This window comes from Choloepus didactylus, chromosome 8 (assembly GCF_015220235.1).
Source record: "Choloepus didactylus isolate mChoDid1 chromosome 8, mChoDid1.pri, whole genome shotgun sequence".
Classification (NCBI taxonomy): Eukaryota; Metazoa; Chordata; class Mammalia; order Pilosa; family Megalonychidae; genus Choloepus; species Choloepus didactylus.
In genome coordinates this window covers 78,901,926-78,928,883 of record NC_051314.1, presented here as the reverse complement: position 1 = coordinate 78,928,883, position 26,958 = coordinate 78,901,926, and the positions used below count along the sequence as shown (strand labels likewise).

Here is a 26,958-nt window from a genome sequence, read left to right as displayed (position 1 = left end):
TGGCTTCACTGGTAAATTTTACCAAACATTCCAAAAAGAATTAATACCAGTGTTGCTCAACTATTTCAAAAATTCAAGAGGCAGGATTAATTCCTAACTCACTCTAATAGGCCAAAATCACTCTAATGCCAAAATCAGGTAGAGATATCAGCAGAAAAGAAAATTACAAACCAATATCCCTTATGACTGTAAATGCAAAATCCTCAACTAAGTAGTTACAAACTGATCCAACAGCACAAAAAAAGAATCATATCTCAGCTATACAGGAGCAGTTCAATGTAAGAAAAATAATGAATGTAAGAAACCACATTAATAGAATGAAGGAATAAAACCCACGTGAACATCCCAATTGACAGAATAAACATTTGATAAATCAAGCACCCGTTCTTGATAAACACTTAGAAAACTAGCAATGGAAAAAAGCATACAAAATATGACAATGGGCATAAATGAAAAACACATAGCTAACATCCTCTTCGATGGTGAAAGCTGAAAGCATTCCTGCTAAAATCAGGAACAAGACATGGGTGCCCACTGTTACCACTGCTATTCAACACTGTGCTGGAAGAATCGAATTGAGAGTTCAGAAATAAACCCTCACATCTATGTCCAGTTAGATCTTTGACAAGGGTGCTTGTCAAATTGGGATAGAATAGTATCTGTAACAAATGGTATTGGGAAAACTGGATATGCATGTGCAAAAGATGAAGGTGGACCTTCACATAGCTCCATATACAAAAATCAACTCAAAATTCATCAAAGTGAGTTAGGAGAGGTCATCAAAGATGATATTTGGCTGAATCCATTACAGTATTATTTGGTTCCTGATACAGATAATGAAGACGGGGAAGGAGAAGAAGAAGATTATGATGATGATGATGAAGAAGAAGGACTGAAAGATATTGATGAAGAAGACAAGGAGATGAAGATGATGAGGGAGAGGAAGGAGAAGAGGATGAAGGAGAAGATGAATAATAGAACACTGATGGATTCCAACCTTCCCTTTTAATTTTCTCCAGACCCTGGGAGCAAGTTGCAGTCTTTTTTTCCTTCTTGTGCTCAGTCACCCTGTTTGTGAAATCTCTTTTCCCTTCTTTGCACAATGGTACTCAACTTATTTTGGGGGAAATATCTTGCACAGAATACAGTGGGAAAAGAATCCCTACCCATATCTGTTCCAAATTCATTTTTATTCCTTCCTGTCTCAACAAAAAAACTTTATGGAATTAACACACCACTGTTCTCTGTGGGAAAAAAGAAAAACCTTCTGCTTCCTTCACTCTGCTAGAAGCTGGAGGGTGCTAGACCCCTGTGCAGTAGTGCATTGAATTCTAGAGTAGAGATAAACATATTTTCTTCCATTATTTAGGTAGTCTTTTTACTTTATAGATTAAGTCCATTGATACACATTTTTAATTTTGATGTAGTCAAGATATCTATTTTTTTTCTTTCATTGCTTTTGCTTTTGGTGTAGAGTCCTTGAAAAGATTGCCTGTCATGAGGTCCTGATGATGCTTCCTTAGGTTTTTGATGGATGAATACAATTTTATTATAATTTATTGTGAAAAAGCTAATTGAAAGCAGCAAATTTTGTGGGCAAATTAATCCCAAATTAGAATGACCATTGAAGGAAAGATATCATTGAGCTATTCAAAAATTAAATGTTTAAATGAAGTTGCACAGAAAATTGATTGACTAATTCTGCCTTGGTAAGGTAGATAGTGGGTTTAAAAAATGTGATATTTAAATCAGGCAATTAGAGGGCTCAGGAGAAGCATGTAAATCTTGTAACAAGAAGGCTTTAGGAAGCAGAATAAAGCAGTAAGGAAGCTTCAGGTGTGGGTGGATATATTAAGTTTTAAAACAATTCTGTTCACACACACTTAGACTTCAATCTCAGTGTGCTTTGTGTGCAAAGAATTGTCCTCTACCAGGCCATTCAGGACTGACTGGAGATTAGTCTTAAGATAAAGGTTTAAAAGGCACCAAAGTCCACTATTGAAGTAATGAAAATTAAGCTATTTTTCATCCTATGCGTAATGTTAATTATGATTATTACATCACACTTCTGTTTGAAGGATTGCATGATTTGTATAGAAAAATTAGCCTGGGAGTTAGTGGGTATTCAACAAAATACAAGACTTATTTATAACACCACAATTTTTGGCCAGCCTACATTACTAGGAAATAAAAGCAGAAAGCATTTCAGAGTAAAGCAATTCAGTATTTCAGGTGGAAGCACTCTCAAGAAATAAATTTTAAATATATTTAAGAAGCTGTATTGCTTGCTAATGATTTAATTAAAAAAAAAAAAGCAACACAATGATAGTATTACCTGGGGATTCAGGAATCAGGGGCCAATGGTTCAAATGCATATAATTGTTAGAAATTTCGGGGTGCACAGTCATAGAGGGCACAGAGACCAGTCGAAAAGTTAATTCGGACATCAGCATGGTAGGTGTCTGAAGTAAACCTTCACCCCGCTCGAGACAAAGGGAGAGCTGTATTTATGCTTTTCTTTTGGGAGTGGTCAGTCAGGATGGACAGGGGTCAGTGGTGATTGGACCCAGGGGTCTGTCAGGGTGGGAATTAAGAAGGAATGGCATTGAGCCAATGGAGAAGTGGGTAGTGGGTCTTTTGCCCTTTTAAGGATTGGAATGTATATAGCTGGGGAAGGGGGTTCTGGGCAGGAAGCAGTGGCTGCAGTATGTAATTCTGACCACCAGGAAGTTTAGCACAAAATGGCTTGTCCAATGTGCTGTTTGTGAAAGCCTATATTTGCTGTGGAATTTTCCAACAATAATAAGAGATTATTTGTCTTAGACCAACTGAAGTACCAGAGAGAACATTTGATGACACTTTAATTTGGACCTTGCATGTCAAGAAGTGGGAGTGGGCAATCTTACTTTAAAGATGCTAGATACTTAATGGGAATTACAGAACATTCTCTATGGCAAGTGCATGGTAAATTACAGGCATTTTAAAAATGTTTAAACAAATGATTTAAGAGTAGCTCAAATGATAAATCAATGTTTTCACTTGGGCAGTATATTTAAAACAAACTAATCTTTAATGTAATATGACAGAATCCAACTTAGATTACTGTGTAAATGGAACCTTAGTGTATACTTTTCTCTGCTTGTCTCAAAATATTATCAGTTTTTAATCCTTTTTTATTTTATGTATTCAGAATATTTAATAGTTAGTTAATAACATGAAATCATTTCTTACACTTTGTCAACCAAATAATTGTTCACCTAATGGTCCAGGAAAAAAATCAACCATTTAAATAAATCTGTTTTCTTTTCTTAAATCAAATTTCTTACCCAAATTTTCAAGATCCAGTTCATGTTATGAACTCTACAAAAACTTTCTTTGACCTAATGCTTCCTCCCCAACTGCTCACATAGTATCCTGTCAACTTTATATTATATGTATCTTTATTCTCCACCTCTAAACAGCATTTTTATTTAAATCAAGACTCACAGTTTAGATAAAAGAAAAGGAGAAGAATATTGTGGCCTTTCCACTTATACTTCTGAAAGAAAAATAACATGAATTACTATGTGTCTATGAGAAAACTTTCTCAATTATATTTATTTGTTTCTTATTTTGATCAAGACACATAAAAGGATTTCAGGTTCTCACAATGGATTTTGAAAAACAGCTGGAAAAATATTCTTTGAAAGAGGATGAAGTGATGTTTCTTCTACAATTTTTGTTTCATATATATATAAGGTTTATAAATTTCTGAGAAGAATAAATGTATTGTGTACTATTTTTCTTCATATTTAACACTTAATAAGAGTTTCCCATTAGTTTTAGGAGTATCCCAAATTAATATGTTATTTTACAGATATGGATAAAACAGTTAAAGAATGCATTTATTTGTTGGTTTAAGTATGGAAATGCAATGTTTTACTATATTTGAAAATACTCAAAACATAAACATCTCTCATAGAACTCTCATATAGAAATAAAATATATCTAGTTTCTACAGAATATACTTTAAAGCAACAATTACAGATTTTCTAATAAATATTTCCAAAAATGATCAAGAATATGATGAATATATTCTGAAAAAATTTTAAACTGATTTGAATGGAATATGCATCTAATATGTATGGTAGTATGACAAAAAGTATATGGGACATTAGTTTTAAAGAAGTTGTAGAGGATAAAAATATTATTTATTATTTATATAGGAATGTAGTAAGCATTGCATTATATATTACATTAAATATAGTGGAAATGAAATAATATTTTATGATCATGATAAACTGGAATACTTAATAGACAAAAAGAGCAGTTGAAAAATTTAATTCCCTTTCATTCAGATATCCAGAAAAAAAAGAAACGAAATGGGGAAAAATAAATCTGTAATTGAGAATAAGAAGAAAATTAACATTGTGTAATGAAAATTTTTATACACAAATAAAGTTTGAAAAAAATAAAGGCTAAGGCAACTGGAATAAAAAAGAGGAAAAAACTTATTAGAAACTATGGTAAACTGACATTATTTGAGACTCCTTTGTTCATTTCCTTTATATAATGCAACAGTATATTCATTTCTTTGAGAAAGAGATAATCCTTTGTACCATATTCATGAAGGCTTTTTTCATTTGTTCATTCCTTAGGGTGTAAATGAAAAGTTTCAAAAGTAGGGCAACTGAGGTGTTGAGCACCGCAATTCTCTTGGAAAAAGAAATTCTTTGTTGGACTGAGGGTTTAACGTACATGAAGATGCAGCTGCCAGAAGAGAGGGAGATCACAATCATGTGGGAAGAACACGTGGAAAATGCCTTTCTCCTCTGATAAGTTGAAGGGAATCTTAGGATCGTCAATGCAATGTAGGTGTGTGATATTATCACCATTACCAATGTGACCACAAGTGTCACCATAGCAGAGATGAAAGCAATCATCTCTATGAGCCTGGTGTCTGAGCACCAGATCTGCAGGAAGGGATTAGTGTCACAATAGAAATAATCAGCAATGTTGGAGGCACAGAAGTCAACGTTTAGACCCAAGGTGAGTGGTGGAAAGATGGAAAAGAACCCAGCGAGCCAACAGCTGAGGACAAGGTGTACACAGACTTTGCTGTTCATGATGGTTGTGTAGTGCAGGGGCTTACAGATGGCAACATAGCGGTCATAGGACATGGCTACCAGCAGGTATAATTCAGATGCTCCAAGAAGGAAGGCAAAAAACAATTGTACTATACAGCAGTAATAGGAAATGGTTTTGTCCCCAGTTGCCATCATAACGAGGAATTTAGGGATGCATGTAGTAGTATAAGAGATTTCTAACAGAAAAATTCCAAAGGAACAAGTATATGGGTGTCTTGAGGTGAATATCCAGCAGGGTGAGTGTGATGATGATTAGATTGCCAGTGAGGTTGAGTAAGTATGAGAAGCAGGAAGATAAACAACACAGCTTTCAATTGTGGGTCATCAGTCAAACCTGCCAAGACAAACAGAGTCACTCTTGCATGGTTCCTCATTACTGTTCTCTGACCATCTTAAGCCTAAAATGAAATAAAATGATATTTTATAAATTTATGGGAATGAGTTTAAGAATGAAAGAAAGATTAAAATTGTGTAAGTAAATAAGTAAGGAAAGATGTAATAATGGAGAAAACACTTAACACTGAATGTATTTCTAAAGCATACCTCTTTGCTCTTTGTCTGAATTATACACTAAAAACATTAGCAATTTTGAAGTCAAATACCCTAAAACAGAAGAAAAGTAATTTAATAAATTTCAAACACAATGTGTAGTAGGGTTCATGTTGAGACAAATTTAGGGGGCATACATGGACCATAAAAATAGGGATATTCAAAAATATAGTTAACAGGCAATTAAAGATAAAGCAATAATAAAGTCAGCTTGAGCACAAAATAGTTGCCAAACATTATGATCAAAGTTTCATGCCTATTATATGAGAGATACAGTGAGGAGAAAAATAAAGCATACACACAAGGAATTCCAGCATGCATAATTAGTAAACAGCAGAGCAAATATTCAGATTCAGAGTCCCTTTTCAGGTAGTATGACTTTAAAATTTCAAAGTTACATATAAGCACATTTATAACACATTTCTTTTCAAAAACAATGTCAGTGTTATCTCTAGGGATAAATTCCTTCTTAGATGTTTTCATCATGAAAACGTAAAATGATGAAGTTTCATTTTAATGGACATTATGTAAGATAGTGTGTTCTGCCTCGAGAATATCAAAAGAATTGTTTTTAACTCCTAAAACTTAAATTATTATTTAGAAGACAGAACACATAAACTAAAAGGACCATATAAAGAAGCAAAAGCTAATTCACAAATGAGAGGTTTTCTAACATTATCTGTATGTGTTCACAGAAGGATGCATCAGAGAAGGTGGATTCTAAGATGGAGCCCTGAGGGAGATAAGAGTGGGGACAGGAATTCCAGGGAGAGGATGCTCCCTAAGCAGAAGCAAGGTGAAAGACACTGACATGATTTGGTTGCAACCAATGATGAGAGTTCTCTTACCAAAGTCATCTGTGATAAAAATGTAAACATACACTAATGGAAAGAAATGTCTCTCTGCTCTCCCACCAGACTTGCTGGTTTATTATTCTGGGGCATTCAGATAATTGTGATGCAATCTACTATATTTTTTCTCATTTAAACATTACCAGTGGTGACACTGATAATAATTCATACATATAAAACTTCTAAACAAGAATTTCATTGTATCAACCCATTTTTTTCTCCAACTGCAATAACCACACCAATTATCCCCACAATACAAACTGTACAAGCACCAACAAAATTCACATTATGAAATCATTAGAACTTCTCATATCAAATGCAATTATACTTACTTGTCTTAGACGTGGTGAACATCAGATAAATACTAAAAATTACAAACTTTTCAATTCTTAATCTTATATTTTCCATCTCTTATTTTTATCCACAAATCAATTTGCAAAAGGTAGAATAAAAGAAGGCTAACATTTTAATAGTGAAAAAAAATGAGTTATAGTTTTATCTAATGGGAAAAATTATCTTTAAATTAAAAAATTAGTTGTTTTTTTTTAATTTGGCATCCTAAAGCAACCTACCAAATACACTTAATATCCTAAACAGCTTTCTTTAATAAGGACAAATACAGATTTATTCCAGCAAAACATGTTGTTCTTTAATACTTAACTTTTTTATTATTCTGTTGAGCAGCGAACACTGATGCCACATTCTCTCTCCCATGTTCTTCACTTTACCCCATAATCTATGATTATTTTCAATGACAGTTTTCAAAATATTATGTTTCACCACTTGGTTGCAGATTATCCAGCTCATCTATTAAATTTTTCCCTATACTAAGTTTACTTATTTTAAGTATTGTACACTCTTGCAAATATTTCATACAGTGTCATAGGAAAAGTAATCCTCTCTTGATCCCACGGAATATTTATGCTTTCTGTACCCTGAAGGAAAATATCTAACAAGAATGAAGAATCCTCAGAGGGAAAATGAGATCCCAAATCACCATTTCCCATCAGCTCACCAATTTGTATTTTATGAAAATATTTTCTGCAAGCATTAAAATAAAAGAAAGAAAGAAATAGAGAAAAAAAGAAAGTTAGCCCCTTACTATTTTAATTATGTCTACAGAGAGTTTAGTATACTTTACCCTACTCTATTTGATCATCCTAATGCAGATACATGATTTGAAATCCCAGACATGTAGATAAGTATCCAGAAGCAGAAAGAAGGAAAAGTATGTTAAGTGTGAATATAAGTTAGAAAATATTGCTTGTCATAACCAAATTTGTAACTCAAGTGAAATGTGTCATCACCAATTCTCTAGAAACACTTAAATGTTTTGTAGCTTCCTTAACTTTCAAAAGTAGTGTTGTTAACTTGGGTCATTTCATTATGATGAGGCCAGGAGGGTTTCACCATTTTAAACTTACTATTTGTGTCCTTTGAAATGAGTAAGGATCTTGGGTGGAGAAACTTTCAGGCTATTCAAATAGCCTATTACTCCTCATACTTTCACACAAGAGTTTTAGCATCCACTGATGATTCTTACAAGAATCAATTATTATTATCATTAAGGTTCCATAACAGTAATTCCCAAATTCTTTCATTTTTTCTCTATATTTATTGGTTGGTTTCTAGTATGAAGATGAGCTTTTATGTATGTATGTATGTATGTAAATTTGGGCTCAATGATTCTTATTGTAGTCAATGGTTTACAATCCTGCACTATTATTGCTCATCTTCATGCTAACATTGTCTCAGATTTGAGATAGTTTGAGTTCAGTGAGAGTTTATTCAAACTAATTCCCGTGCCTTTTAATATGCCCTTAGCATTATTTGAACACCTCCTTACTTTCTAGATGCTGGTGCAGTTACGGCTGCCTAGGATGACACAAAAGCAGTTACTTTCCACAGGACAAAGTAGGAGGAGCAGGCCCTGAGAGAGGTGAAGGGAGCTGCTGAGCTGTCCTGCTTCTCTACCCTCAGAGCCTGGCTCTACATTTGAATTACAGGTTCCTGCCACCCAGACCCACACCAGCTGGTACCTCTGGCAGAAGGAGGGAGTGAAAGGACTTCACAGAACCCTGGGTTTTGTGGCCAAGAAATTCCCAGATGCAGCCAATGCTATTCTGTCTTTTAGAGGCAACTTCTGGCATGCTTTTGGGTCTTGGTGGAAACAGAAAGGATTACTGAGAGTGCTCAGATCCTCCTGAGGAAAGAAATCCCCATGATGTACTGAGTCCTGGGAAATCAGAGCACTCGCCAGGCAGTGCCCAACAACAGAACATCATCAAATGGAAGTGGTACATTCAGGATCACAATTGTCTGGGCCCCAAGGAGTGACACATGAGTGAAAGAGTGGCGGAAGTACCCCTGTTGCAACACCAGATGTGGGTCCTCCCCTCCCTGCAGTGGCATCTTGAAGACTCCAAATTAAGGATGCCCCACCAGATGCTCAGTGCCGGTTCACAGATGAATCAGCCAAGCTGAAGTCTTCTGATGTACATTGGGCAGCAGCTGCTGTTCCCCTCAGGCAGATTATATTCCACCTCTGGCACCGGAAAATGTGCCCAATGGGCTGAACTGCGAGTGGGCCTCTTAACTTCTCAACACGTAGACCCAAGCACCCTCATACTTGTTAACAGCTAATGGCTTATCTGGATGGTCAGGTTTATAGAGGAAACACAACTGGAGAATAAAAGGTTCATGGATGTTGGGAAGAGACCTATGGAAACAACTGGTGGCATGGAAATCCACCATCTATGTCACCCATGTTGATGGACGTGGCAAAGGCACATATCACGATGAACAACATTGTAGCGATAAAGGATGTGCTGAGCTGCTTTTTGCCTTTGATGAGGCCGTGCTCCTCATGAGAGAGAGGCAGAGCCCTACCCAGAGGAGGACAATGATAAGCTTACCCTCGGGAACTCCATGAAATAGGTGAATTTCCCAGGGCTGCTTCCTCCCCTGCGTGGATCTATCACAAAACAACAAATTCTGACACCTTGAAATTTTGAAGCTACATAATATTAATGCTAAATAGGTTTTGCTGAGTCAAGAATGTATATGAAAGCCTTACAGAATCTGTTAAATTAAATAAAAAGTGTATGGCTAACTGGCCACTTAAGGAAATTATATGAAACATTTAACATATTCGATCAACACCCCCCCCCCCCAAAGTTGGATATACTAGTTTTCCATTACTGAATAACAATTACTACCCATTTGGTAGCTTAAAAAATACACATTTACAATATCTCTGTTAATGTGGGTCAGGAGTCTGGGCACAGCTTACATAGGTCCCCTTCTCAGGGCACATGATAGTACCAAGTTGTTGGCCATTCTCTGTTCTCATCTGGAGGCTCTCCTGGGGAAGAACCCACTTCCAAGCTCATGCAGGTGTTCGGCAGGACGAATTTCATTGTGGATATAATACTGAGGGGGCTGGATTTTGTTAGCTTTCAGCCAAAGGCAAGCCACAGGTCCTAGAGGCTATCCACGGTCCTTGAGATCACCCACACTTCTTTGCCACATGGAATTCTCCAACATTTCCAACTACCGCAATTTCCTTTAAGGAGAATCTCTAGTTCCCTTCTTTTAAAAGGAAGTTTTATACAAGGTAGCAGAATCACATCCTATCCCCCTTGAATAAGAAGATGACCTAATCACAAACGGGTAGCTCATCACTATTGTCATATACAATTGGTTGAAAGCAATCAAGTCCCCTTGCCTGTAGTCAAGGGGAGGAAATTACACAAAGTGTGGACACCAGGAGGTGAAAGAACATTGGTGGTCACCTTAAGATCTCTTGGTCACCACAGTAAAAAGCAACAGAAAAAAACAAAAAACAAAAAGTATTAAGGGGCAAAGAAATGTTAAGATGCTGGATTTAAACTCAACTATGTAAAAATTACTCTAAATTTAAATGGACTGAACATCACAATTAAAACGATGGATATGCAAAACAACTTGGATGCATCTCAGACACTGTACCTAATTAAAGATACTGGCCATGCAAAAAAAAAAGTATAAAATACATGATCCCATTTATATTAAAATCTAGCACAGACATAACTAGTCTATATTAAAAAAAAAATTCAGTGGTTTGTTTGGGAAGGAATGGCAGGGAGGCTGATTTCCAAAAGGCATGATGAACTTTTCTGGAAAGAAGGAAATATATCTTTATTGAGGTGGGGGATTAGTGGGTACACCCATTTGTCATATTGAAGAAACTTCACACTTAAAATATATGAATTTTATTGCATTCATGTTATAACTTAATAGTGTTGTCATAAAATGCATATTATTAGCTATTCAATAGTTATTCCTATGGAAAATTATTTCAGAATATTCACTTTGTGCCAAGTTCTGTTCTGTGCAAAAGTGATAAACACTAAAATAGGCATATAAATCACCTGTTCTAATAGGACTTAGTTTCTACTGATGATAATGAAGTAATAAATAGATGAATAAAGACATAAAAATAACACAAAGTGTTGGTTGTTGTTAGGAGAATTGAAATAGGGTGTTATGATGGAGAATAACACTAGATTTTATATTGGTGGGTAAGGAACCAATCTGCAAAAGCGATTTTAGCTGAGTTTTGAATCAAAAGTAGTAAACATTCATGGGAAGTTTACTGAAAAGGGGGAACCAGGAAAAGAGACGTACAAGTTGAAAACTCAATGTACATTATTAATTTCAAATTTTCATTTTCATATTTTATTTTGTAAATATTATCTGATTTTGGATCTTGAGTATACAGATTGTAAATATAGTTCTTGTATTTGCACTAATTCTGATTCTTTGGCTGTATAGCCCTAGTAGTGCAATGCAGACATTATTTAAAACTGTGAGTGAACAAGGTAAAATAATAAAGGTACAACCAGTGAGGGGACAAAATAAGCTTTTTGAAGAAAGGTGGGAAAACCAGTGTGGATACAGCATAATGTAGGAAAGGGAGAATATTAAGAACTTAAATCAAAGAGGTAAGCAGAAGCAAGTTCCAATCAGAATTTTTCAACCAATGTAATCAGTTAGAAAGATCACTAGTGGTGAAATGCTTAGTGTTTCAAAGCAGGATAACAATAAAGAATCTTTTGTATTAATTCAATCAAGAGATGATTGACGTTAGATCTAGGATTCCAAATAGATTTAAAAGTGGAATAAGTAACCTGGAGAATTAGGTGGGGGGATTAAGAGTGAAACAAATGTTTTTCTAAGTTTTCTTTTTTTGAGTAAAGGATGATGGTTCCACTTTCAGAAATATGAAAGAGTAGGTAAAGCCTAAATTTTTGGCTGACAGAATTTCTATGATCTTCTTTTGTCTGACAGGCAATGTCTTTGGTTATTTCAAATATAGTTTTAATATATTTGCACATGTACAGCACACATATATACACATGCATCTATACATACATACATACATTCACACATGCATAATTTGGATTTAGATATGGTCCATCATTAGGTAAAGTTGACGGAGTGCAAAAAGAAGTATTCAGGTGGAATCTTGGGAATTTTAATATTTATGAATAAATTATAGGGGAAACAGAAAAACTAATTTGAAATTTCCTTGCAAATACACTTAGAGAAAACCAGATAACTATATATCATTGATCCAAGGCAAAGATGTTACACTAAATAGGAGTCTGTGTTCAATTGTAGTGAGTATTGCTGAGATTAATTATGAGGAAAGTAATAACAAAATTCATAGATTTGAAAACATGAACAGTGAAAAAGAACGGTAGTGAATTGATAGGTGTTTATAAATAAGCTAAAGAAGAACTCTGTGTAATGGCTCTGTGTGGTGTTTCCTAGTTCACAGCAGCCTTGTCCATTAGAAAAGCTTGCTGGCACCAAGCTCAAGTATCAGTATATCTAATTGTATTAGAAATAGCCCAAATAAGCCATTTTTAATCATTTTTTTCTGCTGTGAAAGACTTCCCCCTCATGCAAATTTGTCAAATATTGCCTCCAATATTGGCAGTTTGTGTCTTATTGCCATCTAATCTAATCCTCAAATTCAAAATCGCTATCATGATTACAGACCAATAAGGGAAGAGTGTGGGGATAATGTGAAATTAAAAAGTAACAGTAGAAATAACAGCCAAATATAGGCAATGGTTGCTGCTTTCCAAATTTAGATTTTAAAAAACATGGAAGAAAGCACATTTCTTAGGAATAGAATATTTCAAGTTTTTTGATCAAAATGAAAAATCTAATTTAGTTTTCAGTAAAATATATTGTGAAGGAGATATGAAAATCATTAAAATAAAAAGCAATTAATAAGAAAAGAGGGCATCTCTAACTATAAACTACAAATTATGACCAGCATATTACCAATGAATAGTGATTTATTTGAATATCTGAATATAGTGATATAGACATATTTCGGAGAAAGGGAACAGTAAAAACAGCATATAAACTTAAAATTTAGGAAAGTGCATTTTGAAATGTTCAGTTAAGGACTAGATGTCAGCCTGGAACTTATTCTAATAGGAGAATGATTTATACTTTTAGAGACTTTAATCAGAAAAATGCCAATATGTTTAAACCTCTAATTATATTTTAGCTTAGTTAAAATATTGATGTTGCACTTTCAAAATATTAGAAGCAACAATTTTTATTTAGAGGAGAAGAAATTTTATGGTACTGTGGAATTGGCAAAAATTTGAGATATGTTTTCTGAGATAGGGCATGAAAATTTCAATTTATCTCTTTTCAATGAAAAATAAGTGTCTTTCAATCTTGGGTATATTATTTAAATTTTAGAAGACCAACTTGGATAAAGAAAGCAAATACATACCCATAAATCGGTGGGGAAGTGCATATCTATTAGAATTTTTTAATAAAAGTAATTTCAAACAGCAAATTTTATGGGTAAATCAACTGGAAAATTAGAATGATTATGGAATGGTAGATAACCTGGACTTTTTTAAAAAACAAAAGTAATACAAATGAAGTTGTACAGAAAATTGAGCGGCTATCTTTGCCTTGAAAAGACAGATAATGTTATTAAGACAGGTTATATTTAAATTAAGTACTTGGAGGGTTCAGGATAAGTCTATTAATCTTGTAACAAGAAGGAATGAAGAACAGAAAGGAGCAGTATTGGAGCTTCAGATATGAATGGTTGCATAAAGTTATAAATCAATACTTCATATTCCCTCAGCTTGAACTCAGTATGCTTTGTAGGGAAAAAAAGGAAGAAAGGAGGGAGGGAAGAAGATTTTCCTCTACCATGCAGTGAGGAATAACTGGAGTGTAAACTTAAGTTAAAAGATATCACGGTCTCCTACTGGACTAAAGAAAACTAAGCTTACTGAGTTTGAATTTGACTATTCGTTTCAGATCTTAGTCATTTGAAATTTTCTTAACTCCTCTGAGCTCCCTTGTGATCCCATGCATACTGCTAATTGTAAATTTTATGTTTCACTGCTGTTTAAAAAATTATGTGATTTACATAAACACTTAGCAGTGTTTAGAATTTTGTGGTTATTTCACAAAATATAGGTCTTATTTTACTATCACAATTGTCCATCCTACCTCAAAGTGCAGAAAAGCAGAAAGCATTTCAGCAGAAAGCATTTCAGGTGGAATTTCCTCAAGAACAAAGTTATACACATATATAAGAGTTGTGTTGATGTTAAAGACCTAATTTTAATAACAAAAGAAAATCAGCAGTAGTAAACGACCTGGGGAATCAGAACACAGAGGTCAATATTGATGGTTCTAATGGTTGTAAATGTGAGACTGTGTGTCACAGACGGAGAGAAGTACCAGAGAGAACAAATGATGGACCTTTAGTTCTGCCTGGGAGTGGGAAGAAGTGGGAATGGCAAGTCTTAGTTTAAGCCTGTTGGACCCTTATCAAGAGCTACAGGGCATCCTCTATGGTGAATAACTTGTAGATGATGGACATTTTAAAAAGGCATAAATAAACCATTTCAGAATAGTTCAATGATAAATTCATGGTTTCATTTGGGTAGGTAAAGCAAACTCATTCTGATTGGCACATAACAGAATCAGCTCTACTCAGAATATTAAGAGCCATAGTTTTTACTTTTATTCATTTTAGCAAAATGAGAGAGATATATACATACATATTATTATTTATGCTGTTAAAATTTAGCTAATGCCAAATTTCACTAATGCTAAATAATGCTCTAAGATTATTAGGTCTGTATACTCAAAATGCAAAAAAGTGACCAAAAGAAAAATGTGACCATCTATTTAAATAAGCATTTCTTCTTGAAGTCATATTATAAACCCAAAAATATATTTTACAGTTCCCATCATTGCATATATTGTGGAGAAAATTGTGTAATTGTGCCATCAATTTGTTGCTAAATTTATTTTCCTCCCTGGTTCTATTTTGTTTTGCTGCTTCAGATAGTATTTTGGAAAGATATTTCTTTTTTCACATCAAGACACATTCTTAAAAATAAAAAGAACAGGTAAACAATATCATAGCCTATTACACCCATACTCCCAACACACATATTTCATGAAATACCATGTTTGTATTTGAAAGCCTTTCTATTTCACTTGTAAAATTCTTGTCATGTCAAATAAATGGATTTCAGAGCCCCCTAACAGATTTTGGCAAACCATTAGAAAATATTTCCTTAAGATCTCAATTAACTTCTACAATTTTGAATTCACAAATAATTAAGGAGAACAATAAATACAGTGAGAAATATTATTTCATCTTGTAAAACTTTCATTTACCATGCAGTTTCAAGTAAGCTTCAGAAAAATCCTAAATTAATTGGAGAGTTTTTTCCTGGTATGGAAAGACTAATTATAATTGGATTTTATTATTATAATTTGTAAATAAGCTATTAAGATAAATTGTCTCTCAACTACACTTCAAATACTTATTAAAATAAATATCTTTCATATAAAAACTAAATAGTTTCTGTAAACTGTACTTTGAGCAACATTCACAGATTTTGAAATACACAAACATTTCCAAAGATGACTATCAATATTGATGGCTAATTATCTCCATCAATATAAAAATTTTTCTTTAAATATAATATGCACCAATTAATTTGTATCAGAACAAAGATATCAAGAAATATTAGTCTAAATGTGTTGTCACTGATTGCAAGTAATAGTATATTAAGTACAGAATAGTATAATAAATTTTGCATAATGTGATATATTAAATATTATTTAAATGAAACAAAATTTTAAGTCTTGATTAACAAGATATAACTAAAGACAGAAGAGACAGATTGAAAAACTTAGGTTCATTTCCTACAGATATCTAAGGGCAGGAAGTGAAATGAGAAAAGGAATAGCTAAAAGAGATGAAAAGGAAAATTTCTTTGGAACAAAGACTTCAAAAATAAAGCATGAAAAGAGACAAATTGAATATCAAAGAAATGGAAGAAGAAGAAAATGATGCAATCTATGTACTGTAAGCTACTAAAAAAATTGTTATTATTTAGGACCCCTTTTCCATATCCTTTCTATATGCAACAGAACATTCATTCTTTTGACAAAGAGGCAATCCTTTGTAACATATGCACAAAGGCTTTTTTCACTTGTTGGTTCCTTAGGGTGTAGATGAAAGGGTTCAAAAGTGGAGCAACTGAGATATTGAGCACTGCAATTCCCTTAGAAAAAGAAATTCTTTGTTTAACTGATGGTTTAACATACATGATGATGCAGCTGCCATAAGAGAGGGAGATCACAATCATGTGGGAAGAACATGTGGAAAATGCCTTTCTCCTCTGATTAGCTGAAGGGATTTTTTGAATTGCCAGTGTAATGTAAGTATATGATATTATCACCATTACCAATGTGACCACAAGTGTCATTGAAGCTGAGAGGAAACCCATTGTCTCGATGAGCCTTGTATCTGAGCAGGCGATCTGCAGGAGGGGAGTAGTGTCACAACAGAAATGATCAACAATGTTGGAGGCACAAAAATCAAGGTTTAGACCCATGATAAGAGGTGGAAAGATGGTAAAAAACCCAGAGAACCAACAACTGAGGACAAGCTGTGTGCAGATTTTGCTGTTCATGATGGTTGTGTAGTGCAGGGGCTTACAGATGGCAACATAGCGGTCATAGGACATGGCTGCCAGCAGGTAAAATTCAGATGCTCCAAGAAGGAAGGTAAAAAACAATTGTATTACACAGCAGTTATAGGATATGGTTTTGTCCCCAGTTGCCATCATAACTAGTAATTTAGGGATGCATGTAGTAGTATACAAGATTTCTAAGAGGGAAAAATTTCGAAGGAAAAAATACATGGGAGTCTTGAGGTGAGTGTCCATCAGGGTGAGTGTGATGATGATTAGATTGCCAGTGATGCTGAGCAAGTAGGTGAGAAGCAGGAAGATAAATAACACAACTTTCAATTGTGGGTCATCAGTCAAACCTGCTAGGATAAACATGGTTACTCTTGTCTGGTTCCCCATTACTGTTCTGACATTTAGAAAGTCTGAATAGAAAAATGAAAAAAATTAAAATAAAATAATGCTTGATGATCCCAATGGAAAGATAACAGTGTTAACTAATTTAACTAATATCTAATCTAAAGTTAGGAAATCAGTATTTCAGAAAGTATAATACAATACTCATTCATGATTTTACAGATTTTTAAGCTGCCAAAAATAAACATTATGCATTTCCAGAGTAAGTTGACATAGAATTAAAACATTAGAATGTATACTCTAACAAGATAATAATTCTTAAGAATAGCAACTGTTCATTATTTTATGATATTGAATTAGAATGCTTAAAAGTCTTGGAAAATGCAACTTTTGCCTGGAAGATACACAGGTGTTGAGATGATATGTCATTTCTTGATCTAATACCAAAATTACATGTGTAATTTTAAGTGTATCAGTTTACTGTTATCATATAAAACACACATCCAGATGTAGAAACCCTACACTTCTCAATACTTAGAGTATGGAACCCTTTACTATTTTACTCCGTGTATCAAAATTCAACTTCCCTCATTCTTGTCTGATTGGTTTTGTTCATGGCTGATCAGGTTAGAATTAAAAACTGCCAGTGTAAGACAGAGGACAATTCCATTTGCTTTTCTTGTTAGGATTCTCATCCCTCACCTCTGTTGCCACTCATCACAGATACCACTTACTACCCAACACACCTTCACTATGATCAGGTGGTAATGCTGATATGCAGAGCAGGACACAATATTTTTCCAGCTGGTGAAGGTTTTGAGAATGGATAGGGTCAAGTAAAGAGAAAGAGATGATAAAGAGATACAGAAGCAGATAAATTTCAAAGCAAGTTTAGGAAATGTTATGAGGAGGTAAAAGAAAAGTGAAGAGAATGTTAAAGGGTTATGTAAACTCAAAGAAAAATAATAGGGTGTTTTGAGATTGAGTTAGTTTATTAGGTGAATGAGCTCAAGAAAAATAAAAATTTTTAAATTTAAAAATTAATTAAGTAAATAATTAATGAGCAAAGTATTTAATAAGGAATATACTTATATACTTAATACATACCACTTCACTCACTTTCGGACATACAGACTAAAAATATGACTCATTTTAAAATCAGCAAGATCTAAAGGAAAAAAGAGAGAGAGAGTTTGGTAAATTACAAACTCACAATTATTGGTGGGATTGGTGTTGAGATAAATTTTAGCTGGACTATATTGCCCTATCTCAATAAGAACACAGTTGACTGGTGAATGAGCAAGTAAGAAATGATAAAAATACTAAATAGCTGGATCTATGTTATGTAGATAGACAAGCACTATGTATACGACAAACACTGTTCTCAACTTTTGCATATGTTATATGAGACACAGAGAGATTAAAAATAGAAAGCAAAAATGTACACAAATATCCCCAATGATGATTATAAAATATTGAAACCAGAATTTCATCATATCAAACCACTGCTTTATCCAACTTCAACAATTACATGTACGACCTATCACCCCAAAAAAAGCTGTGAAAAAAAACAACAGAAATCATATAATGAAGTTACTAGAACTCAGGTAATAGATGCAGCTATAATTAGTTTTGTTAGTTATCTTTAATATTAGATAAATATTAACAACTTGAAGTCTCTTCATTTGTAAGTCATTATTACATCTATTTAAAGTTTTACTCAGTTCCAAATTGAAGTGTAGAAGATGGTAAAAAGGATATTTAATGGAAACAGAAGAGTAAAATTATATTAAAATTTATCTAATGAGAAAAATTATCTGTAATTTTAGAAAGACTATTATTTTCAACATTTAGAGTCATAACGCAATCTGCCAAATACAAAATTCCAAATAGCTTTATTTAATAAGGTAGGTATGCAGATTTCTTCAGGCAGAACATTCTGTTCTTCAATACTCAACTCATTTATCATCCTAGTGAACAGAGCACACTGATGCTCCATTCCTTTCTCCAAGCACTTCACTCCAACCCAAAATATATGAATCATTTAAATAATATTCTTAACAATTATGTTTGACTAATTATTTCATATTATCTAGGAAGTCTATCAGATTACCCCCTTACTGCAATTTACTTACATTAAGTATGACATGTAATCATCTCTTGATCCCATGGAGGATTTATGCTTTCTATACCCTGAAGGAAAATAGCTAACAAGAATGAAGAATTCTCAGAGTGAACTGAAATCCAAGAACACCACTTCTTAAGAAGTCACCAAATTGTATGTAATAGAAGTGTTTTCTGTAGACATGTAAAATAACACACACACACCACTTCTTTTAAATATGTCTCCAGAGAATTTACTATAGATTACCATAAAATGTGTTTCCTTACCACACATCCTAGTTTGAAATCCAGGTACATTGATAAGGATTTAGAAGCAAAAACAATAAAGATTATTTTAGATGAGAAAAAAAGTGAGACTGTAAGATGGAAAATATAATCCGTTGCAGATCAATTGACTGCAAACTGAAAGTGTCATTTTTCAATTCTCTAGGTACATTTTAGAATTTTGCATATTATATAAACTTCACCCTTTTCTGCAGATTTTCATTTCTGAAAACACACTTTGTATATTGCATGGTGGATCAGAAACTAGTAACCAACAGCCAGTAAACATTTTCCAATTCTCTTATATTAATACTACAGGTTCCTATTTATATGTGGCTACCCACATGAAGATCTCAATTATCAACTCCTATTCTTTGCTGCATGTTGTGTCCAGTTCTGGCCAATGGTACTCAATCAAAATTAAGTGTGCAATTTCTTGTCATTTTCTTTAATAATAGGGTTTTATCCTTCTCTCTTTTACATTTTCAGACTCTTCTAATGCAGATATGATGGCAAGCTCTGTTGAGTTACAAGAATGAACAAAACATCCTAGAGATAACAACTGAGCAAGAAAACAATCCTGTTCCTGACATCAAAGCATGATATACCAGAATACTAATTCCAATGAATTTAAGAAACAGTTCTGTCATACCAGCACGGATGATAAAATGGGTAAAAATAAACTCAAATCTTTTTTAAACCAATTTTCTACTTGCCTTTACTGTACCCTGCTCAATTTACGTTGTAACCAATAGAGCACTTTGATCAGAGGCAATTGCATGAAAGATACCCCCATAGAGGGGAATTTGGAATTGGTTATCTGATCCTGAGAGTGAGGTGATCATTAAAGGATGGGGTATCAATAGTCAGGACTGTGAGTTTTCCACCTTTAAATTATCACTTGTGGTCACTTAGAAAAAAGTTTATATTAAAGACTGTTCATTCTCAAACTGATTCTCAGAGGATATGTAAAAATATTATGAGATTGTGAAATAGGAGTGCTTGTAAAGTGAGATGACCAGTTCTAACAACATTGAGTACCTCAATGAAAGAAATGGCAATGTAGGCTTTAAATTCTTGGCCTCATTGTCAGCAAACCACAGATTTTCCATGACTGCCTCCAATAAATTTCTCTCCTTGTGCCCAAGTCTTGTGTAGCTGAAATAAGAAGCAATTTCTGATCTTGCTCTTTGTGACATAATAACATTGTTTGAATCCACACCATATCAGTTTTCATTGCAAAACTTTAATTGAAAATTATGTGAGAAGGGGACTAATTAGAAGACACATTTGTAATAGTTCAGGTAATTCAGATTAAACCAAATCCTGCAATCCCACTGGAACACATCTCCAGTAGAAGCTTTCTCTATTCCTCTATCAAGGGCAATGAGATTGGCTTCCATAAAGACTAATGGCCACAGTGGTAATACCTGTATTTAAAGAGTATCTCAAATATCCTCTTGTCCCATACATACAAAATTCATTGCCTCTATATTAATAATAGAGTCATAACAAAACAAGCCAAATGAGATTATTAAAGTAAACAATGGGAAGAGAAGACATATGCCAAAATTACTGTATTAAATTGCCAATTTATACTGACAAAAGCATGGGGAAATCGATTTCAAGGGTTATAGACCAGAGAGGAAGTAAACATTACTTTACATCTAGATGACTTTCATAAAGTATGTTTATCTTTATGAAATTAAATTTATTTATATAGGTGCAATTACCAGAGTTGATAGAGAAGAGATGTTCAAAAATCTGCTGCTGTAATTTCTGGTTTTAATGTTTGTTCCATTGGATAACTAAAATGTGACCTCCAAAGGAAATGTTAAATGAAGTTGAAATGTGATGAAAGATAATATAGAAGTTTTATCATGTACAATTCACTTATTGAATTCCTAGTTATGTCATAGTTCCTAGTTATACCTTTAGGTAAGCATCAGTAGCTTTGACAACTATTGCGGTAACTGATGGCCTGAAATGAAGGTGTGTTAAAACAGACTCTCCAATTTCATTTGAAGCAATTGACTCCTAGGGAGACATGGTCCGCAGAATATCATTGAACAGGCATGCACAAGGTTGATGTGGTATGTTTTACTCAAATTGGTGCATATAATTGAATGAATTCTAGTATAGGTTGAAGTAGGTCAGACTTCAGCTATCATGATTGGTTAGAACGTTAGAACCCAGCATGCAGTTATAGAGCTCAGCCAGATCAGAGATCCAGAACCCATGAGGAAGCCAGAACACATGAGGAAGAATGATGCATTGACTTCACCAATATGTAAATATTCCTGGCATCTTCCTCAAAAGGACACATGACCTTTTGCCTGGAGAAGTGTCCACAGAGGAGAGTAAAACCTGTAACTTTTGCAGAAATATTTGACCCAAGTCTGAGTTGCTGCCAAGGTAGCCAGCTATCTGAGCTGAGGAAAGGGGGGGGGGGGATGAAAGGTCAAGAGATGAGTGTAGATAATGCCATGATCTGTTTTAAAGTCAATGTAGTACAGGTGCCAGATTTCATAGAGTAAATATACTTAAGATCAAATACAAGATCATGGAGTACCCCTTGCTACCAAATAATAAAGCTAAGCATCATTATATTTCAAAGAGAACTACTGAGATTAGTACCATTGTTCAAGGCTTAATAAAAGATGCAGGAGGTGGTGATTTTGACATAAATGTTCAATTTAACCATTTGAATGTTGCCTAAGACAGATGGATTTTCTAAATGACAGTGAATTATTTATCAGCTGAATATGTGTATGTGTGTGTGTATATATATATATGGTGACATCAATGGCAACCTGCTTTGCAATAGATCATCTATTTATACCAGTATATTGCTACAAATTCTGGTACTAGGCAAAGAGGTGTTGATCTGTTAAGTGCATCTTTCATGCATTAATAGGTAATATCAGAAGTGGTTTGTTTTCCCCAGAAGGTACAATAATATGCTTTCAAATTCTTGTCATGAGTTATCTTACTAGGACTTTTACCTCTCAACATCCTACAAACATCAAAATGGTCCATTCAGTTGAGGGCATCATGAAGATAGGACCAGGTAAATAGGGAGAAGTTGGTATTGTCTATGCCTTGCCTTGTTAAGAAGCATGTTTGTCAGAGAATGGAAGATGTATGAGACAGCCTTCGTCAGCCAGCCACCATGGTAAAGTTTCTCAGGAGACAGTCTTTTGAACCATGTCAGCTTATTTCTTTCAAAAGGAAAGACAAGTTGTTCCATCTAAGAAAACTAAGAAAAGTGATTATGGCCTCTTTTGGACTTTGGTGGTAACATACACAAAATTTTCGTTTACCACTCCAAACCATTTAGTGAGAAAAATGACCAGATGCTATACTTTTATTGGCATCCAGAGGAAGAGAAGATTCTCCAGCCAGCCAGATTACAGTACCATAACTCTGATATGTGCTCTATAATAAGTGATAATGAATAATTAACAGAGTTATAACATAAGTATCTAAGGAATTAGAGCTATGCTGTCCAGTACAGTAGCTGCTAGTCATAGGTGATCACTGAGCACTTGAAAGGTGGCTAGTGTGACAGAGAAATTAATTTTTTCATTTATATAAAACAATAATTGAAATTGGAAAACTAAAGACACACTTTCCATTAAGCTCATTTTTATTATTTTGATAGCAGGACATTTCACTGCAACCTATACATTGTATAATATTTTATTGTTGTAATGCAGTATGACTGACAGAAGTGTGGTTCATTTCTAGTTTTACACATACACAGGTCAATAATCTCATCAGTGTCAAAGACTTCATTCACTGCAAATGATTTCTTTCACATATCAATGTAAAACTGGGAAGTGTCTCTTTGTATAGTCCATGAAGAAGGCATGATTTAGCATGTTATCTATATAATTTATGATTGATAATTTAATGGTAATATTTTAATCATATTTTAAAATCATTTTTTATCTTTTAAATTTAAAAAATGCATGTAACTATTTCAGAAATAATTGATATTCAGAAACTTGTTCTTCTACTGGAACAGTAAAGAAAAAAAGAAACTGGAAAAAATATTTCATAAAATTCATAATGTACTGCAAAACAAAACAAAAACCATTTACTTATTGTATCCAAATCAATTTAAAGATGACTAAATGGAAAATATACTCCACAGTCTCATGGCCTGGGTGAAAATACCAAAATCTCAGGTGAAAATCCTGATGAAGAGAAATAAACAAGATGTTAAGAACTTTACCAGGATTGAAATCTAGCCTTGATGTCGCATGCACTCTGATGGGATGAAGATTATCAGCCACCATTCTATTTGCCAAGCACTAAGACTGGTAAACATTCTATGCAGCCCCTAAAATTTTACATTCAAAGTATCTGTCATTAAATAAAACTAGTCACATCATAGGACAAGGACACATGATCAAGAACCTATTAAAAAACAGTGTAGGGAGAGAGAAAAGATGGCGGCATAGAGAGACATGGAAGACTGTTAGTCCCCCCAGGAACAATTCATAAATGACCAAAAAACTAGTAAATAACCAGGAATAACTGCAGGGAGACAAACGTGACTGTCTACTCATCAACCACCAACCTGAATTGGGAGGAATGCCCGAGATCGCAGCATAAAATCTGTAAGTAAAACTACAGACCCGCGCTGAGAGCCAAGAGCCGAGAGCCCCTTCCTCACAGAAGCCACGCGGTGCTAGAGAACAGCACTCTCCGAACAAGCTAGTGTACTGCAGCCCAGCTCCTTCTGGGATTTTAATGTTAACTGCTAAATAGACAGTGAATTCTCAACAAGCAGACAGAGGCTTTTGGGGACAACTGACCTTGGGAGAGTCAGGGGACATATCTGTCTCAGGATGAGAAGCCCAGAGGCTGACAGGTGAACCCAGGAGCTTTTCTGTCCCTTTTGCTGTCTGTGGAGAAAACTGCAGCAGCTTTCAGCCTGCAGCACTTTGCAGTAAAGAGAGACTCAGCTATTTTAAAATCAAAACACTTTGATCAGCAGAGTCAGAGAAAGAAAGAACTTCCTGATAGGCAGTGACCTCTTTGGAGGGGGCATAGCTTCCCAAAGGAAAGGGAGGGGCCCAGCTTTATTGCCCGCCTTTCTGGAACCAGACCCCAAAGACTGGGGGAGGAGAGCCACAGGCCACACCCCCTTACACAGGCGGTGACAGACTGTACCTGCCAAGCAGAAAAGCACAGGTGTATTAATCCTCTATAAGGAAAACCATCAGGGGAATCAGACACTGAATACTTCCTCCTTCTGTGACCTGAACCTGTTCTTGCCTGGGAAAACCTGACTGGGGTGGCCTAGGAGGTCAGATGCCTAGACAACAGAAAACTACAACTTACACTAACAAAAACGAAGCTATGACCCAGTCAAAGGAACAAATATACACTTCAACTGAGATACAGGAATTTAAACAACTAATGCTAAATCAATTCAAAAACTTTAGAGAATATTTCACAAAAGAGATAGAGGCTGTAAAGAAAACACTGGGCATGTATACGGCAGAAATTGAAATTTAAAAAAACAACTCATAGAATCTATGGAAATGAAAGGCACAGCACAAGAGATGAAAGACACAATGGAACCATACAACAGCAGACACCAAGAGGCAGAAGAAAACACTCAAGAACTGTAGAGCAAAACACCTGAAAGCCTACATGCAAACGAGCAGATGGAGAAAAGAATGAAAAAATATGAGCAACATCTCCGGGAACTTAAAGATGAAACAAAGTACAATAATGTACGTATCATTGGTGTCCCAGAAGAAGAAGAGAAGGGAAAAGGGGCAGAGGCAATAATAGAGGAAATAATCAATGAAAATTTCCCATCTCTTATGAAAGACATAAAATTACAGATTCAAGAAGTGTAGTGTACTCCAAACAGAATAGATATGAATAGGCCTACGCCAAGACACTTAATAATCAGATTATCAAATGTCAAAGACAAAAAGAGAATCCTGAAAGCAGCAAGATAAAAGCAATCATCACATACAAAGGAAGCTTAATAAGACTATGTGCAGATCTCTCAGCAGAAACCACGGAGACAAGAAGGAAGTGGTGTGATATATGTAAGACACTGAAAGAGAAAAACCTCCAACCAAAAATCCTATATCCAGCAAAGCTGTCCTTCAAATATGAGGGAGAGCTCAAAATATTTTCTGACAAACAGACAATGAGAGACTTTGTGAACAAGGCACCCACCCTACAGGAATTACTAAAGGGAGCACTACAGAGTGATAGGAGAAGATGGGAGTGTGTGGTTCAGAATACAATTTTGGGAGATGGTAGCACAGCAATGTAAGTACACTGAACAAACATAGCTATGTATACAGTTGAGAGAGGAAGGTTGGGAGCATGTGAGACACCAGAAGAAAGGAGGAAAGATAAAGAATGGGACTGTATAACTTGATGAAATCTAGAGTGTTCAACAATTGTGATAAAATGTACAGATATGTTCTTTTATGAGGGAGAACAAGCAAATGTCAACCTTGCAAGGTGTTAAAAATGGGGAGGCATTGGGGGAGGGATGCAATCAATATAAACTAGAGACTGTAACTAAAAAAAAAAAAAAAAAAAAAAACAGTGTAAATAGACCCAATGTTGTCTAGATATTAAGAGGACTGGAAAGGACTTTAAAATTATTATGAATAATATTTGTAATATGTAATTAAAAAGCAAAAAAATATGAAATGTGAAGCATTTACCAGAGATTTACCAATGCAAAAAAAATCTCAAATTTGTTATTAATTAGTTAGTTTTAATAGAAAATTAGACAAAGTGTAAGAGAATATCCACAGAGAATATACATGTTAAAATACAGAGAGAAATAAATTTTTTTATTTAGAGAAATTGTGTATTTATAGAACAATCATGCATAAAATATAGGATTCCCATATACCACTGTATTATTTACACCTTGCATTTTTATTGTACATTTGTTACAATTGATGAAAGAACATTTTTATGATTTTACTATTAACTGTTTGTCTTGTACAGTCCTATGTGGTTTTTTTAATTTTTATTCTAGTAATATATTTACAACCTAATATTTCACCTTTTAACTACATTCAAATATAAAATTCAGGGCTGTTAATTACATTCATAATATTTTGCTACCATCCCTACCAACCATCCATCCATCCATTTACAAAACTTTTCTATCAACTCAAATAGAAACTTTGTACAATTTAAGCATTATCTCTCCCATCCCTACCCCAAGCTCTGCCCCTGGTAACCTGTATTCTAGTTTCTAACGCTATGAATTTGCTTATTCTAATTATTTCATAACAGTGAGATCATACAATATTTATCCTTTGTGTCTGGCTTATTTCACTCATCCTGATGTCTTCAAGGTTCATTCATGTTGTTGCATATATCAGAAATTCATTCATTTTTGTGGCTGGATAATATTCCAATATATGTTTATACAAGATTTTATTTATCCATTCTCTGGTTGGCGAACACATGGGTTGCTTTCATCTTTTGGCAGTTTTGAATAATGCTGCTTTGAACATTGGTGTGCAACTATCCCTTCAAGTCCACGCTTTCAGTTCTTTGGGTTATATGCCCAGAAGTGGTACTGCTAGATCATATGGTAATTCCATACTTAACTTTCTTAGAAACTGCCAAACTATTCCACAG

General features: G+C 34.4%; 1 protein-coding gene and 1 pseudogene across 1 annotated transcript; both read right to left on the bottom strand.

Moving 5' to 3' along the window:
- Positions 1-4,565: 4,565 nt before the first annotated feature.
- On the bottom strand, positions 4,566-5,500 carry LOC119543421 (annotated as a pseudogene).
- Positions 5,501-16,023: 10,523 nt separating this feature from the next.
- On the bottom strand, positions 16,024-16,962 carry LOC119543154 (olfactory receptor 6C74-like). The gene has a single exon (XM_037847841.1). It carries the CDS (start codon positions 16,960-16,962, stop codon positions 16,024-16,026), a length of 939 nt encoding a protein of 312 aa, XP_037703769.1.
- Between the last annotated feature and the right edge of the window lie 9,996 nt (positions 16,963-26,958).

Coding starts and splice junctions, on each gene's coding strand:
- LOC119543154 (XM_037847841.1), bottom strand. CDS start 16,962: ATGGGGAACCAGACAAGAGTAACCATGTTTATCCTAGCAGGTTTGACT.